This window comes from Calypte anna, chromosome 13, assembly GCF_003957555.1.
Source record: "Calypte anna isolate BGI_N300 chromosome 13, bCalAnn1_v1.p, whole genome shotgun sequence".
Taxonomy (NCBI): domain Eukaryota; kingdom Metazoa; phylum Chordata; class Aves; order Apodiformes; family Trochilidae; genus Calypte; species Calypte anna.
Window position 1 is genome coordinate 8029323 of NC_044259.1, and position 16276 is coordinate 8045598.

The window sequence follows — 16276 nt, forward strand, 5'->3', positions numbered from 1 at the left end:
CAGATAAGTTTTTAAGGCTCTTCCTTCCTTAGTAACTGGCTGGTTCATTTGGCCACACAAACTGCAGCATGGGTAGAGCTCCTTTTTTGTACAGATAGGGTAAGCATGGCTCACCTGGGCTTCCTCAACCAGGACTGTGATTTTGCACACTCGCTTCAGAGTGTGGGTGTGCAGAGCCCCTGAAGCAGCCATGCTCCACACAAGCTGCTTCTGCATCCCAACAAACATGCTCCACACAAGGTGCTTCTGCATCCCACCAGCCGTGCCAGGCAGCTGTGACACTGCACAAAGCCCAGGCTGGGGACAGTACCTGGCAGGGCACTCAGGGCCATCTGCCCAGGACCCAAACACCAGCATTTGAGCAGTTATGTAGACATCTCTCTGGCAGCAGAGTCCTGGCTGTGCACAAAGCAGTAGTCTGGGTAGGGGAAAAGACCTTAGATGTGACACCACTCCCCTTGCTATTGCAGCACTGCTGCTGCAGCCAGGGCAGCCCTGCTTTCATTAGGCAGACTGACAAAGTGAGAAGCAATGTGCACAGCCTTTCTTCAGGCCATGAAAAGCTTCCTGCCGCTTTGTGTTTTCTTCCAATTATTTCTCTTGGTCTCACAGGAGATGTTACATCTCCCCCCAAGCCTTGCCTGCTGCTTGCACAGCCCCAGCAGCATCTGTCAGCCCAGATCCCTCTCTTGGCACAGCTGGGTGCTGGGCTCTCCTTACCGAGCGATGACTCTGAAGCAGAGGATGACCTGTTCACACTGAAGGCCATGTCTGAGTCACTGTCATACTGTGAGCCACCAGGGGATCCTGAGGGAGAGACGGTCACTGGGCTGGACTGCACAGTGCCTGCAAACACAGGAGAGAGCTGAGCTGAGCTGCTGGGGGACTATGGACCCAAACCCCAGGTAAATGTCCCTCCACCCACTGAGCTCCTCCCACTCCATGTGCTCAGGAGGCTTCAGGGTGAGGTCCAGCTGCTGAGCTAATTGCTGCCTGTTAGTAATGATACAGGCACATAGTTTTGGCTGTCACCTCCAGGGCCTGGACCTTGCTTTGCCATTGTACAGTTTCTGTTCAGTGCTTCAGCAAGGGGAGCACCAGGTTATCCAGCAGCCATCACTTGAGGTGTAAAGTCACTTCCCTGCTGTCCTGATCTCTCCAGCAGCAACAGCCTCAAGCTATCACTGTCTCACTGTCAGATCAGGGGCAGCTGGGAAAGGTCATGGCTTCAAGTGAAAAAAAAATGATTTAAAAAGTTATCAACACCTGCTTTTCTGAAAGAATCTTTAACGAGAGGAAAGAAGCAGCACTGGAACCAGTCAGTAGCAATAGATCAAAAGTGTCATCTGATAGTGCTTGGGGAGAGGTTACTGTCCCTCAGCAACACACTGATGTGCTTAAACCAGACCCACTGATCCCAAAAATCATTGCCTTTACCAAGCAGGAGTTCAATACCTGTTGGCTGGAACTGTGGGTTTATAAAGAACCCCTTTTCAAAACAAACCCTCTGAGAACCAGTTGGCACCCCCAAATCCTTCCCTGAATCCCTATCTGCTGCTTATTTTATCTCTCAAGTCTCATCCTTTTCTTGGGGAGTTACATAGGCTGCATACATCTATGCCACAGCTACCATGTCTTGCTCACTCTTGTTTGCAAACACAAGGTAAGATGAGGAGCTGCTTCCTCTCACCAGTGACCACCTGCTAAAGGCAACACTTTGAATGCAACACTGTAGTTCCCATTCCAGCCCAGGAAACTTCACCAGTGAGGTTCTCCCTATTATAACTCATTTAGGCTGCACTTACCCAGGATTTTGAGCTGGTTGATTACACCATGGATTGTAAAAAACACCCAGAGAGACTGTGAGGTGTCCACACACATTAGCATTCCTCGGCTGGCTCCATTCACTCCATGGTGCACCTCCCCGTTGGGCAAGACCATGAAACTGAGAATGTCACCACTGCTGAGGACTGGGAAGGCTCTGTAAACCACCCAGTACTCCTTGCGGTCCAAGAGAAAGTCTGGATCTGCTGGGAGCTCGTTTGTCCGTAAAGTACTCGGATCACAAGAAGTGATGCCAAACGAAAGGGCCCCATAGTATGGCAAGCCAAGATGTCCTACTTCCACAAAGAGGCTTTCACCGATGTGCAAAGGCCGGTCAGAAAACACCAAAGTCCTGTTGCTCTCTTGCCAGTTGGTACAAGCAACCATCCGGTCCTGAGAAAAGGTGATGTCAGGTCCACGGGTGGGGTGGAACCTCAGGTCTGTGTCCAGGAAGGCGGGCACCCCCTGGGCACGTGGCCGTCGGTTGGGGCAGCAGGGGATGATGTGGTTGTCTGTCCCAAGCCCTGGGACTCTGCTTAGGTTTAGGTTTGCAATTTTGGCCACCACTTGGTTGTTCTCCAGCTCGTTGTTGTTGAAGTTGGCTGAATCGTGGTTGCTCTGCGGAAGGCAAGTGCTGAGACGGGCGGTGCTGAGACGGGCAGAGGTCATGGTCTCTGCAAACATGCTGTCTGTGAGATAAACCCGATGATAAGGGACATTAGAGTCAAGATACAATTGCCTACTTTTACAGTTACAATTGTTATTACTTCAGCCCACAGGTTATCTACATTCTGGAATGGAAAAACAAGGGAGAAACTAGCCAGAGGTCAACCACTAGTGCACAACCACAGACCAATGTTCCTTTCACACTCCTCATCCTTGCCTTACAGCTATGAGGTGTCTTGGCACAGGTGTGTCCAGCAGAAGTAATCTTACAAGATTTCAAGCCTCATGTCTCAGGGGTGTTCACACCACTGCAGACATTTTAATTGAGAGCTTGTCACAAAAGGTACTTGCTGCAAGTGTTACAAAGGAAGATTTTACAGTGAGAGAGTTATTTCCACTTTCACGGCAAAAAGAGGGCTCGCTGACTCATAATTAATTTCCCAGCTTTTCACTTCAGCCATGCCACCCCAGGAGGTGATTTAAATGTGTGGGGAGGTTAAGGAGAGCCCTTCCTTCTACCTCCATCACTGCCTGGGGTGGCTTTGGACACTTCAGTCCAAAGGTAAGGCATTAACAAGAGGCTGCCTTTGCTCAGAAGCCCATGCAGGAAAGGCCACTGGTACAGGCTTATGGCTGGACCAGCTGCTTCTAGCAAGCACAGGATATTTGGCAAGAAATGCTCCCACAGAGTAGAACACATCCAAGCTCCATGATGCTGAAGGATGTAATTTGTGCATCTGTATTTGGGCTGTATTTCACAGCTTTCTCAACTTGCAAAATTTTTGGAGGACAGAGACACAAATATGTCCAATTTGACACCACCTCATCTGCAGCAAGGAGGCTGGATCCCCTTATGCCTCAGCAACATCTTAATGCCTTGGGGCAGTTTGTGGGGTTTGGTGCTTTGATTAAAAAAAAATATATATGTACCAGAGTGCAGGTGCCTTTGGGCCAAGTCTTTCACTCTATACAGTTAGACACCACAGGCAGGATGAGGGGTGGGGGCAGAAATAAGCTGAATTTTATTTTTCTAACTGGAATCTAATGATGGAAAAGAACTGCTCAGGTGAAGCAGATGCACTGGCTAATACAGCAAATGCTCCTTCAACTCTGCAATGAGCACCAGAGGCTGGAGTGCATCACAATTGCAATTACAGGATAAGGTACTGGTAAGGGTTAATTATACATTTGAGACAAGCAGGCATGGAAAACTGTTATGTGTAGCCTTCTCAGCTGTAAAATAACTGGTATCATTCAGAAGAGTATATGATGAAGCTGCCTGCTCACTGGACTAACCATTTCACAGCTTATTGCTGGTGTCTGTATGTGTGAGGATGGAGGCACCATCCCCTCCAGCAGGTGCAAGTTAACTTGCCTACTAAATCAGATCCCAGGAGCCTCTAAGAAAGGACAACACTCTTGTATTTTAAAAGGATTCCCTGTAGTGTAGACTAGTTCAAAAAAGTCCATCTCACACTGAATTAATTTGAGATTTCAATGCTGTATAAGTTACAAAAAAGAAAGTCATTCCATAGGTCAGTTTGCTATCCAATCCATTGTTATCCATCCCCTCCTGCAGCCCTTCCCAGGGATGATGCTTGTAAATCAGCCAGGCACCACCTGAATGCAGCAACCAGCCCAGGGATGAGGGCAGATGTGGAAGGTGGTGGCAAGGATCCTGAAGCACACAGGACCTTGCACTACATTTTCTAATCACTCTTCAGCTGCTGGGCTGCATCCTGCGCTGTGGCTGATGCTTTGCAGCCATAGAGTGCTGCCCACATGGAAGGGGAGGGGAAGCTGGGCTACATCTGCAAACACAGCTTGTTAACCTGCCAGCCTAGGTAGGGGGAGGGGCTGGGGAAAGGTGCCAGAATACTCCTGGGGAATGGGTGGTAGTTTTCCAATGGACTGGCTGTAACTGGTATCTGGGAGAGAACAGGGGAAGAACAGGTAACCTCAATCTCCTCAGTCCCTGGAACCTTGCTGTAAAGCAGCACCATGGTTTTCTATGCCATAGCAGCATAGAAAAAGCTGAATAAAATTACATGTAAAGAACTCCATTTATCCCTCCACACAGCTGTTATAATGCACAGCTACAGACTTTCCATTACTGACACTTCTGAAATTTATTTCTTTCTGAATCCATCCTGCTGGCAAAAGAAAAACTGTTGATTTGAGGGATAAAAGCAATACTATATTAGTTTTCTTAAGAGTCCCACAGGACTGATCAACCAGATAGATGATGCATCTTTTCTACATGATCTCTGTGGAAAAAGCAACCAGAAGAGCAAGCCATGGATCAAAACACACGCTTACCTAGTATTTGCACTTCATGGGTGATTCCATAGACGTCTATGAGTGCCCAGAGAGGACCAGAAACTTTAATACCACAGTGAAACAATATTGGCTCCTCATCATTAATACTGTAGAAGACTCTCCCGTGACGGTCAACCCAGAAGGCCAAGATATTGTCTCTCACAGCAAACCTCTCTGGCAAAGCTTTGGCCCAGTAACCGGGTCGGGTCACCAGGTCCGGACAGGCGTACTTTGGTATCTCCTCAGAGCTCATCTGCGACGGGTCATGAATGGTGAAGCCAAAGCGTAGAGCCCCACTCCAGCCGTGGTGCACAGCCACCAGCTTCAGCCTGACCTTCTCGTAGAGGTGGATGGGTCGATTGGTGAAGGTGACCCCATTGCAGAAACTGTTCCTCCGCGTGGCCTTGCGGGAGTGAGCGTCTAAGCGCACGTTCTTGCCTTTGGCTTGGGAGTGGAAACGCGGAGGCTCCGTGATGGCGAGGACCGAGCGCCTCTCATGGCTGTTGTTGGGCAAACTGTAGTAGGGGCGGCTGGAGACAGAGCGGGTCTGGTGGCTTGTGTCTGCAAAGAAGAAACCAGCAGCCCCATCAGTAGTGCCTCACCCCAGCCCTGCATTGCCTCAAGCCCGGGTGACCACAACCAGCTCACCGTGTGCGCTTCGCATTATTCGCGCTTTTTATCTCCAAATGTTGTGCTTGGCCACGACCTGCTCTTTGTTGCACCGATTTGGCCCTCAGCTTTATGCCAATAAAAAAAGCAGATATGGCTCTTGGGGCGGAGGTTAGGCAGCTCCCCTTCTATAACCTGCAAAGCTGGATGAAAATGAACAACCTTTTGTTCCCGTCAGATGCATCCTCTCCCGAGGCTGCACAAGGGCTGAACGCTCGTGACTGTGGCTCCCAGTTTCCTATTTACAGGGCACGTGCTATTAAATCACCAGCTGGTGGCCAGAGTCACACCATCTCTGAGAATCCTGGCTGTTAAGATCAGAGATGCTCGAGATGAATGCAGATGTAGGATACTGATTTTTTTAAGGATGTGCTGCCACTGGCTTTTTTGCCCCTTGGTTTTCTAACAATGAACAGGAGATTTACAACAATGCAAATAAAGCACAACATTTAGCAGCTTTAACAGCACAAATAAACCCAGACATTTAGCAACTGGAGCATTACCTCTGCACCACCAGATTGCTCTTCTAAAACTTTCAACCCAGCTCCTGGTTCAGATACCAGATGCAACTGGCACATTAAGGAACATTTCATCCCACAAAGCCTTGCCTTTACAGAGAACTTCCCATTTGTGCTCAAAGCACTTTATAAATGATGATTGTTTTCAGCTTCATAGCACCACAGATGGCACAGAAATCCTGCCATCCTCATTTTACAGATGGGAGAAGGAGAATTTATGAGTGAGATTTTGCAGCATTTAAAGTCAGTAGCAATTTCAAGACCAATTTCAAGAAAAGCAGGTTTGAGGCCTAAAGTGAAGTTCACACAGGCATGAAACAGAAATGGAAAAAGCCCAAATTTTAATCTTAAACCTTAGCTCTAAGTTCCCTGAGGTGGGGACAATCACTTTTGCATATGCCTGGACACATGGGGTCCTGCTCCAGCATCAGGGCTCCCAGCACCATCACCGTGATGCTGCAGGCACTTCAGTCTCCCCATTTCCCACCCACCTCACCTCTCCTCCTCTTTACACCTAGCTTTGTAGATTTTTAAAGCAGAAATGGAAGGCATCCTGGGTGCTCAGTCATCCTGTTAAATATAAAACTGCATCACATGCATGCATTTATTTTGAAATCTGCCATGTGTAAGGTTTTAGAAGCTAACTGCTTGGCCCTTCCTTCAAGTTTATTCCTCTCTGTGAGTAACTCCTGACTTTGCTCTGGGACAAGGGAAGGACTTTCTGATGCTTCTTTTTCTGGAAAGAAACAGCAGAAGACACCAGGAGATGAGCTGGGAAAGCTGGCAGGAGAGCTGCAGCTGTGATTCCTTTTTTGTAAGCAAAACCCAACCAGGTAGGGCAGCAAGAGGCTGGGACTTGTGTTTGTGTCTGAACTAACAGAGGCTCTAAATAAATGCAAGAGAAGAGGCTAGCAGGCAAGCTCTGAAATTAGGCATCTGCAACAGGAGTGAAAGAGCTACAAGGGCAAAGAGCTCCTGATTGCACCAAGAAAAAAGTCAGTCCTAAATTATGACAGACAAAGGCAGCAGCTGAACAAAATCTCTTTTGTACCTCTTCATTCACACTGCACGTGGCTGCATAGCATAAGGTAATGGTTAATCCTGTAGTGTGCTAATGTAAATAAACACATCCTTGCTCTTGCACCTCTGGGGGGTTTTCCACATCCATGCCAAGGCCATAAAAGCAGATTTAGGGAAGACATGGAGGAAAGAAGCTCCCGTAGTTGTTAAATCCCCTCGGGGTCAGGCTCCCCCCAGGAGGAGCATTCCCTTGGTCTGCAAGATCAGCCCTGGTCATACTCGCAAGAGGTAGGGGTGTTTCCCTTGGACATTCCCAGAAAAAATTTCATTTCTTGCCTCCCAAAGAGCTAAAATACAGAAGATGGCTTTCAGCACAGACCCACCCTCTGCTCATGTGGGTGCTGCTCCATGTGTCTGCCTGCAAACACTCCTGACAAGTGATGCTGCTGCAGAAGAAATCCAGTTTGGGGTTTCCTCAGCAGAGAGAGGCACGGTGGCACCAACCCAGCCAGCACACAGTGAGCAACTGGCCACAAGAAACCGGGGTGAATCCTCTCCTGGCCACACTTTCCCACACCAGCTCCCCATTTTCCATCTGGATGTGGTCCAGCTGGCTCCAAGGGGGTCCTGCAGGACCCAGTGTGCTCAGTGATGCTCTTCCACATCACACCCACCTTACTCGACAGCAACTTCCCCCCATAGAGAAGCCTTCATTTTATAATCCACCAAGATGCATTTTTTTTCTGAAATGGTAAAAAATAACATCTCTTTGAAAGGAAGTGTCTCAATGTGTTGGCCAGGAGGAGGAAGGAGGGAACAGAGCTTTTGCTCTCCTCTCTGTTGTCACAAGGATCCCCTGCTTTCCACTCTGCCTTCCTCCCACATCAATCTGCCAGAGAAAACACTGATCAGGGTGGGATGTGATGCCCTCCAGCAGGGCTCCCAGGTATTTCTCATGCTGCTTTCCAACAGCACAGAGGACCAAGGAGGGAGTGACTGTGACAGCAGCACAACACATGGAAGAGCAGTGACATGGGCACCCACTTCAAACACAGCTCTGGGTCCACTTTGCCAGAGAGGAACTTGAGGACAGGGATTGGCTTTTTTGTTTTGTGGATTTTTTTTTTTAAATAAATAAAAAAAAAACCCAGGAAGGCATATTGTGGCTAAACAATAGGAAAGCCTCCAGAAGGAAATGAATGGATAATTTATTTAGAAGGCTGTTCCACCTCGCATGAACACCTGCCAGTTGCCACCAGGAATAAAGCCTGACATAACCCAAGGCAGGGGAGGCAAAGCTTTCCCACCAAAACACGCCTGAAGCTGAGCTTGGGTGTGTGCTTTATTCATTATGTACTGAAGGCAAGCTCAACAGGATGTTTGTGCCTTTGAATTGCCTTGATTCTGTAGTGTGGATCACATTTCAGTCCCTCTGCTATTTCTCCAAACCCTCCCCTCTCCTGCCTCTGTTTTCCCACCCAAAAGCCCATTAGCAGGATAATAACAGACAAGCTTGGGGCAGCAAACCACCCTTCCCAAAGGTGCCTGATGCCACGACAGGCAGCTAAGAGCTATGCCAACTCTTTTTTTCAACTATGAGATTCCTATAATGCTCTGAGCAAGTGATTTCTTCTCTTTATGCCTCACTTCCCTGCGTGAGAGTAATAGTATTCCTCCACCTCACCAGAAGGTAACAGGATTTTAAAAATGTAAGTTTCTCAAGCACTTTGATTCCTGAGCCCCGTAAGCATGTCACCAGGCTGGCTAAATCATCAAATGGGACAAGAAACATACTGTGTCTCCTTGGGAGATGTCCTGAGCCCAACATTTTGCTACTTCTCATTCCCAAGTTTTCCATTTTTCATCCCTATTCTCAACAACTGCAAACATGAGACTTGCAGCAGAAGTCCCTCAAACGCACAAGCAAATACGAAGTAAGCCAGGAAAATGGAAGAAAAAGCTGCACTGGAGGATGCAGAATGGTGCAGGGCACTTCACTGAAACCTGCTAAAGAATCTGTCTGGAAGGCAGCATTTCCATCCACATGGGCTGCACTGAAATAGGTTCTGGTTCTGGGCACCTGTGCTCTCAACTTCAAATTGCTACTGCACATCTGAAACTTCCCCAGCCTTCCAAAAGGCCAGCACATTTATTTATTAGGTTATACTGGCCTTTTGAGAGGTATTTTAACAAATACATGTTTTGCCTTGCAAAAAGGTACAGCAGACAGACTCTGGACAAACTCCACGTTTGTATCATTATTCCAGTTCTAAAAATAAATATTTTTTTCACCCATTTGTTCACAGCTGTGGCACAGTAATCCCAGGGACAGCAGCAGCCACAATTCAAAACAAGAGCTCTCTCCAAGGCTTCTGTTCTCTGAGGCACAGGGCAGAGGAGGCTGTGGAAATGAGGAGCTGACCTTAAGTGAGATTGATCCCATCTTTGCTTTTCCTGACAAGCCAGGAAAGAATAATGCCATGAAAAGCCCTAAAATGATAAAGAGAGAATAACGTGCTAATGCTAAATGCTAAAGCAGAGAGCTGCTACTATAGGAGGGCACTGCCTTCCCTGTGTGCCAGGGTACATCCATGGTCTCTATTAACTCTACAGCTGCATCAAAAGCCATTCTGTGGCTCCCATAGCTTTTTCTTGAGGACTCCATCCAGTAAATCCATGCTGAAAGAGGTGCAGGATCACAAAGCAAGTAAATTCTGGGGCAGCCAGGTGTCAAACAGGGATGTATACTGGGTAAAGCAAGAATGTCAAGGGAAGAGAAATTGCTGGGACCACAACCCCAGGGTACCCCCAGCTCACAGGAGATACAGCAGGCATCTGAAATCTGGTTTTCCCATATTGTTCAGAGAAAAGGCTGAAAGGTAACAGCATGCAGCTTGAAATCTGCCCGTTGATGCTCACTGCACATGAGAAAGGGAATCCACCCAACACGCCCATGTCTTATCTTTATGGCTGTTGCTTTATCAGTAACATTAGAACTTTTTCCTATTACAGCAGATAGTTGGGTCAAAGCTGCTGCAACAACCCTGTTGAACATTAAACGAGGCATCTGGAAAGAGGGGGCAGGTGGCTTTTGCTTTGAAACAGGAAAAATCCCAACAGGTGGGGACAACGTGGTCAAGTTTACTACACGATCGCAAGGTTGTAGGAACAACCCTCATGGACCAATCCATGACAGCACAGTCATGGCCCTGCTCATCCCATTGCATCTTTGGAGCCTTGCTGGAGGCTGGAAGAAGCAGGCTGGGCTGTTCCTGCAGAGAATATTCACAGTAACACAAAACAGGATTCTGCTCTGACACGATCTTATCTTCTGAGAGCAAGAGATTCAAATCTGTTCACATATAAATTTAGTGCACTGCTTAGACATTTGTTTAAAAAAAAATGTAGAAAATGTGATGGAAAGCTCAGGGGGAAGCAGTGGTGTCACCTATTCCACTCTCAGCAATGTGAATTTTCAGTTAGGCTACCAAATCCACTATAAGACTGTGACAAAAAATTGGCCTCATTTTCTCACATCCTGCTGGCTCAAACACTGGAAAACTCAAGTTGACAATTAATAAATATCCTCCATTTAAATTCCTCTGGTTTGCATAACTAGTCCAGAGCCCTGCTTTGCTCTCCCTACCTGGTCCTCTAACCTAAGACAGATTTCCAGGATGTTAAAAAAAACTTTATGGATCACTTGCAAGGGAGATACAGACACTGGGGTATTAAGGGGAGGTTAAAGTGAATCCTAAAGTGAATCTGAGGAAATGCATTATTTTTGAAGAGACTAATTTGGGAAGGAGGGGAGGAGAAACTAGAGTTGCTTTTTCATCAAAAGAAGGTGTGTTGTGGCACTGAGGTAACTCTCAATGCAAATATCTAATGGACATACAACATTTCTCTTTGCAAAACAGTCTAGAAAAATCCCTGGCAGAGAACAAGGATTGAATTTAACTCAAAAAATCAAGTTGTGTCTGTCTTCAAGAGGATTTTCAAGTACAAAAACCCTCTCACTTCAGTGGCTTATGCTTGAAACCAAACACTTCATGGGGATTTTTTTAAAAAAAATTGCTAAAATCAATTATTTTCTAAGCAGACACTGATGACACATTGATCCTAGGCATTCCTTCATGAGAGCAGAGAGGTATTTGCCAACATCATTAGGCAAAATCCTCTGTTCTGATCCTTTTTCTCAAACCATCAAATACAAGCAATTCCATCCTGCAGAATTTTCCAGGTGGCTCCATCCCTTCTCTCCCACCATGCCCTCTGGAACTGAGCTCCCACAACACTGGTCCTTTCAAATGAAGCCCTTTCCTTGCAGTGGGGAATGAACTCATAGGAATGCAAAGTTCAACCACCACATCATTTAGAAGAGCAGTTGCCTTGTCAAGAAAGCCAACCCAGGACTCAGCTCTCCTGGTTAACTGAATGTCACATCATGACACAAGCATCTGAGCCAAGAGACAGCAAGTGCAGCTGAAACACCAATGTCTCTCTCCAAGATCCACCAGCTGGCTCAAAGCAGAAAATAAACCAAGACAGAAGGCCTGCTCCATGGATGAAAAGTGCTGATAGCAAATCTTTCACAATCTAGCAGTGATCACAGAGCCTCAAAGAATGGGAAGAGCCAGTGCTCCCTCAAATCAGGCAGGAAGACTCTCCCAACCCACTTCCAGACCTTCTGCTTCACTTTGCTTTCTGGAAATGTGAGCACATCTACAAGCTTTCCCCAGCCTCCTTCCACCTGTAGACTATGGGACAAAAGTGACCTCTGCATTCCTGTCTTTCTGCCCATCTACCACAACACCACAGTGAACAGTTTCCCTGTGTCTTGTACTTTTAGAAGTTTTCAGGCCTTGGTATTGTCTTAAATTCTTTTTTTGTTTTTTTTCCTAGGATGAAAATGTTTCTGCCCTTACCTTAGCCATATATTTATATTTGGCTTAATGAAATAACACCTTCCATACCATGAAAGACCATTACAACTACGAAAAGCAGAATACCATTTCCTAATCTGGAAAAAAAGGAAAAATATTCTTTATTCTAGAGGGGTTTTATTTCCTTGCACAAGAGTGACAGTCAAGAAGCTACGGTCTGGTGGTAAATGAACTTAAACTTGAGACAAAGCAAGCACATGCATGACTTCAATGGTGTGACATTTTCAGAGCAAAGTTGGCTGCCCTGGCCTAGACCAATATGCTCTTGTGGATCAGGCTGTGGAAGCAGGGTCTGCTATCCAAAAACTTCTTTCTGGGTCTGCAAGTACAGTGAAGTTCACCTATGCCCACCTCCACCTCCCTGCTCCCCCATCTCTCTCCTACTGTGCCTCTCACTGTGCTCAGCAATTCATTTTGCTGCAAAGTTGGCCCTGTCTTCATTACAGGTTTTTAGTTCTCCTGTATATAAATAGCAGTAAGAATACACAGAAGCCAACAATTAAACACTGGAAAAAATCTCCTCTCCCCCATATTATTAGTGAATCTGGGTCAATGAGTCTGCAACTCTAGTAAAAAATTCATAGACTTGGTTAATGAGAGACAGAGAAAGAGCAGGATGGAGAAAAGGCAGAGTTCATGCCATAATCCCTGCTTAAATCTTTTGGTGTGAGGAATGAAAGCAGCTGCATGATAGATGAGGAGCCTTGGAAATGGCACAGCTCATTGTCATCCATCCCATGGCCCTGACACCCAAGACCACTGGCTCGTGTCAGTCAGAAGGCCCTGCTCACAAGCCAGAGAGCTTTGAGTGATGTCAGGGATTTCAAAGTCATAAAATACGCGATACAGAATGAGAGGAAACTTTTGGCTACTGGCTAAAGAGAAAAACAGCTTGTCAAAAATAAAGTCAGCTACTCATACTGGAACTGTTGGACTAGAGGCTCACTAACAGGCTTCAGGTGCAACCCATATGATTACTCACACCAGGAGAGAAAACCTGTGCCTCTTGATGTATTACCTTCTGCAAAATTGTTACCTTCTTTAGAAAGTTAAGTTTAACTTGGGGAGAGCAGAGCCCTGCTCAGCTCACTTTTATTTTCTAATCCTAAACTCAGGGGTCCATAGCAGAGTTTTGGGAGGTAATCAAAAGCAATGAGCAGTAAACAGCTGACATCTGTTTAATCAACTCCACAAATAGTTTTCGAGGACTGTTAGGCTGGGAGACTAAATATTTTCAAAATCTACATGCTCAGCTTGCCAGTGATTAAAATATGTATTTTTGTGATTTATTCTTTTCATATTTTCCTAGAAACAGTCATTAAAGAAAAAGGATTTTGTCTTCAGTGGTTTCAGTGCTCTACAACATTGCTCTACATAGCATCAAGAAAGACATAGAGATATTCTGAATTTTATAAGCTATTGTGCCATTGGGATCTGTCTCAGAGATCCCTTCCTCCCTGCTCCAGGCCAGCAGCTGCAGAGACTGCAGACACAGCCTAAGAACAACCCAAGGGACCCCAAAAACTTGGAGTATACGTGAGTGCTGCTGGTCCCTCAGCACAATGGAGGGACCCCAATGTTGTGGCTGTGGGACACCCACTGTGTGTTCTTGGTAAACCATACTATACACAGAAAAGATCCAAGGTAAGAGGATTTTTCATAGCCTAAAAAATTAATCTGGGTTTGTCTCCTTGCCCCAGTGCTTCTCTGTTCATCAATTCTTCACATGCAAGACAACTGTTCCCCTACAGACAGCATCAACAGCACAGGGTTGTTTTTCAGAGCAATGCTTGATGTTTAAAATCATTGTTCTGAAGAGGTATTTTCCTTTTCCAACCATGACAGTGATTTATTGAAGAGCTACAAGACCATGTGAATGCTGTAATCCCCAACACTGAAAGGGTCCATGCCCTCACCCACTCCCCTCACTGCCAGAGGACCACATAGGAACCATTAATGCACATGGACCCTCCATTTCCATTGAACCTCTTTTCTTCTGACCAGCTGCACCAAGTCCTCTACACTGGGGATTTATAAACAGTGACCAGATCATTCCAATGTCAATGACTTAAAGAAACTGGACAATGAAATGCATTCCCTTTCAATATCCTCAGACCTGCAATTTTATTCCATCCCATAGCTGCAATACAGGGTTTATGGAAAGAGTGCTGGAGCTTGGCACATCTTTTCCAGCCTGTCAATGTGTCGCTTCCAGCTCAGGCAGGAACAAAAAGAAGGAAAGAATTTTGTTGTCTCCCTGATGCAGGAAACCCACCCATCCCCTACAGACAGAGGCTGCGTCACCGCACTGCACCAGGAGGGCAGCTTGTGAAACGGGGAGAAAAATAGGATTTGAAAGGTAAAAGTTGTGATTTAGCCTGGCTGTTCTCTGAAAACACCCTAAAAGTCAGTGTTTACGTTGTGTTTATGTTGTCTTTATCCCTCTGAATTCAGACTGCATGCAATTTATCCCCGTGCCCTTCCCCAAGGACCCCCAAAAAGTGTCCTTGGAGAGATGCCAATACCTGGGATGTGCTGTCACAGCCCCCCTGGCTCTGCCCCACAGCACCACTGAGCTGAGCATCCCTCCAGCCTGCCTGGCACTGAGACCAGAAGCCGTAGGAGCTGAGCACGTTTTCCATGCCCAGTAACAACACCAGAAAGCTTTTCTGTAAGCATGGGAATTGGCCAGCAACGGGGCTTCAGAGAAACCCAGCAGAGTGATGCTACAGAGGCAGAAAGGAGAGCCTGCTGCCCATTCCATTCCCTCTTCAGCTTTTTCTAAGAAAACCCCATAATAAAAGGAACAAGCCTGCTAGTTTCCTTCAAATTTGTTACAGAAGCTTCTTTGGTGTTTATCTCCTCTCTTCAGAGCAGTTCTAGAGGTCACACTCTTTTTTTTTTTTTTTTTTTTTCCCTGCTAATTGCAACTTCTCTAGCCTCAGAGGACATGATAGAATTCTATTTAAAAAAAAATGGTGAAGCTGTTTCAGTCCAAACAGGGATGGATAACCAGAAAGCCATTAGACTTAACAGTGGGACCCATTTAAGGCTTTTGATCTGTCCTAAGGGGAGCTACAAAACCACAAGAAAAGGGAAAAAAAAAAAAAAAAAAAAAGGCCTCTAAGAAGATGTTCCTTCCAGCAAGCCCTGCTCCCAACATGGTACAGCAATTTTAAATGCTGTCCACAGTTCCATTTTATATTTACACACAGTTTAAACAGTGATCTGGCAGCAAGAGGGGAAAATGCTCTGGGAGGGACACATGGCTGAGGAAGCTAAATAAAGAAGTGGCCAGGTCTTCAATCATCCTATATTTTATATATACAAAGGCTGCGATTCCACTAAGCTTTTCTGAAACAATATGCAAAGAATCCAAAACAGGGCAGAGGGATGGGAATAACTGGTTATAATTAAAATCAGGGGGGCAAAGCACAGCTCTTCCACTATGCCAGCCTGGTTTCCCTGGAGGCATCACAAAGCAGAAAAAGGTTTGTGGTGGTGGGAACATTAATGTGTTACAGGTACCTGCTGAGGGACTGAAGCCAGACAGTGCTGAGAGGGCTGGTGCCCCAGGCCAGAACTCTCCCAGCAGAGAGATTTTAAATGAATTTGATACTGGCTCATTCCAAGTGATTTCAAGGGCTGGTGACTTCACTCAACTCCCATGGAGTCCAACTTGTACAATAATATCACATATTTTGTTGGCTGTTTTAGTTAATGCTCAGACAAATAGGCTATAAATTTCTAAATACAGTGCATCTTCAGAAATAAAGCCAAAAGAAAAAGAGGAAAGAAAAGAAAAATGAAAAAGAAAAAAAGAAAAAAAACCAAACAAACAAAAACCAAAAAAAACCAAGAGGAGAGTTCTTTGCTGGTCCAGAAACAGAGGAAAATGCTCCATGCTTAAAATAAAAGATGCACCCTTTTTTCTTTGGTTTAATTTTTTTTTTAAACATAATTTTCTGGTAAGCTATGAAGCCAATTTGGGAGGCAGGTGGTTGTGCAACACTTGGCTGCTGCATGGCTGAACTGCAAGATCCTTTTCCATGATATTTACAGGAATTAATGAGAGGAAACAAGTCCCACTTTAAGCCATTAAACTATCCAAACAAAAGAAAACAGTCATACCATTACTGGATGTACAACGACCTCAGACCCCTTCTTCATCTCAAATGTCTTCAATTATTTCAACACAAAAAGAAGTTTATTTTTAAGCTTCCATGACAAACTTTTTAACACCAGTGGGATTTGATCCCAGCACACCTAGGTCAGCATCAACATTCTTCTCCCTTTACTCTCCCTTTGTCGTAC

General features: G+C 45.8%; 1 protein-coding gene across 3 annotated transcripts in view; it reads right to left on the minus strand.

Annotated features, from left to right (window-relative positions):
• Positions 1–16276, minus strand: part of NEURL1B (neuralized E3 ubiquitin protein ligase 1B) — a 131633-nt gene that overhangs the window by 3251 nt on the left and 112106 nt on the right. For 2 of the 3 annotated variants that reach the window (XM_030459330.1, XM_030459329.1), the window contains exons 2-4: positions 4810–5370; positions 1806–2513; positions 721–846 (exon numbers count right to left, since the gene is read on the minus strand). In XM_030459330.1, coding sequence (XP_030315190.1) covers positions 721–846; positions 1806–2513; positions 4810–5370 — 1395 coding nt within the window. Of the gene's footprint in view, positions 1–720; positions 847–1805; positions 2514–4809; positions 5371–5457; positions 5619–16276 lie in introns of those variants that run through there. The other variant, XM_008498770.2, reaches the window with a different exon arrangement.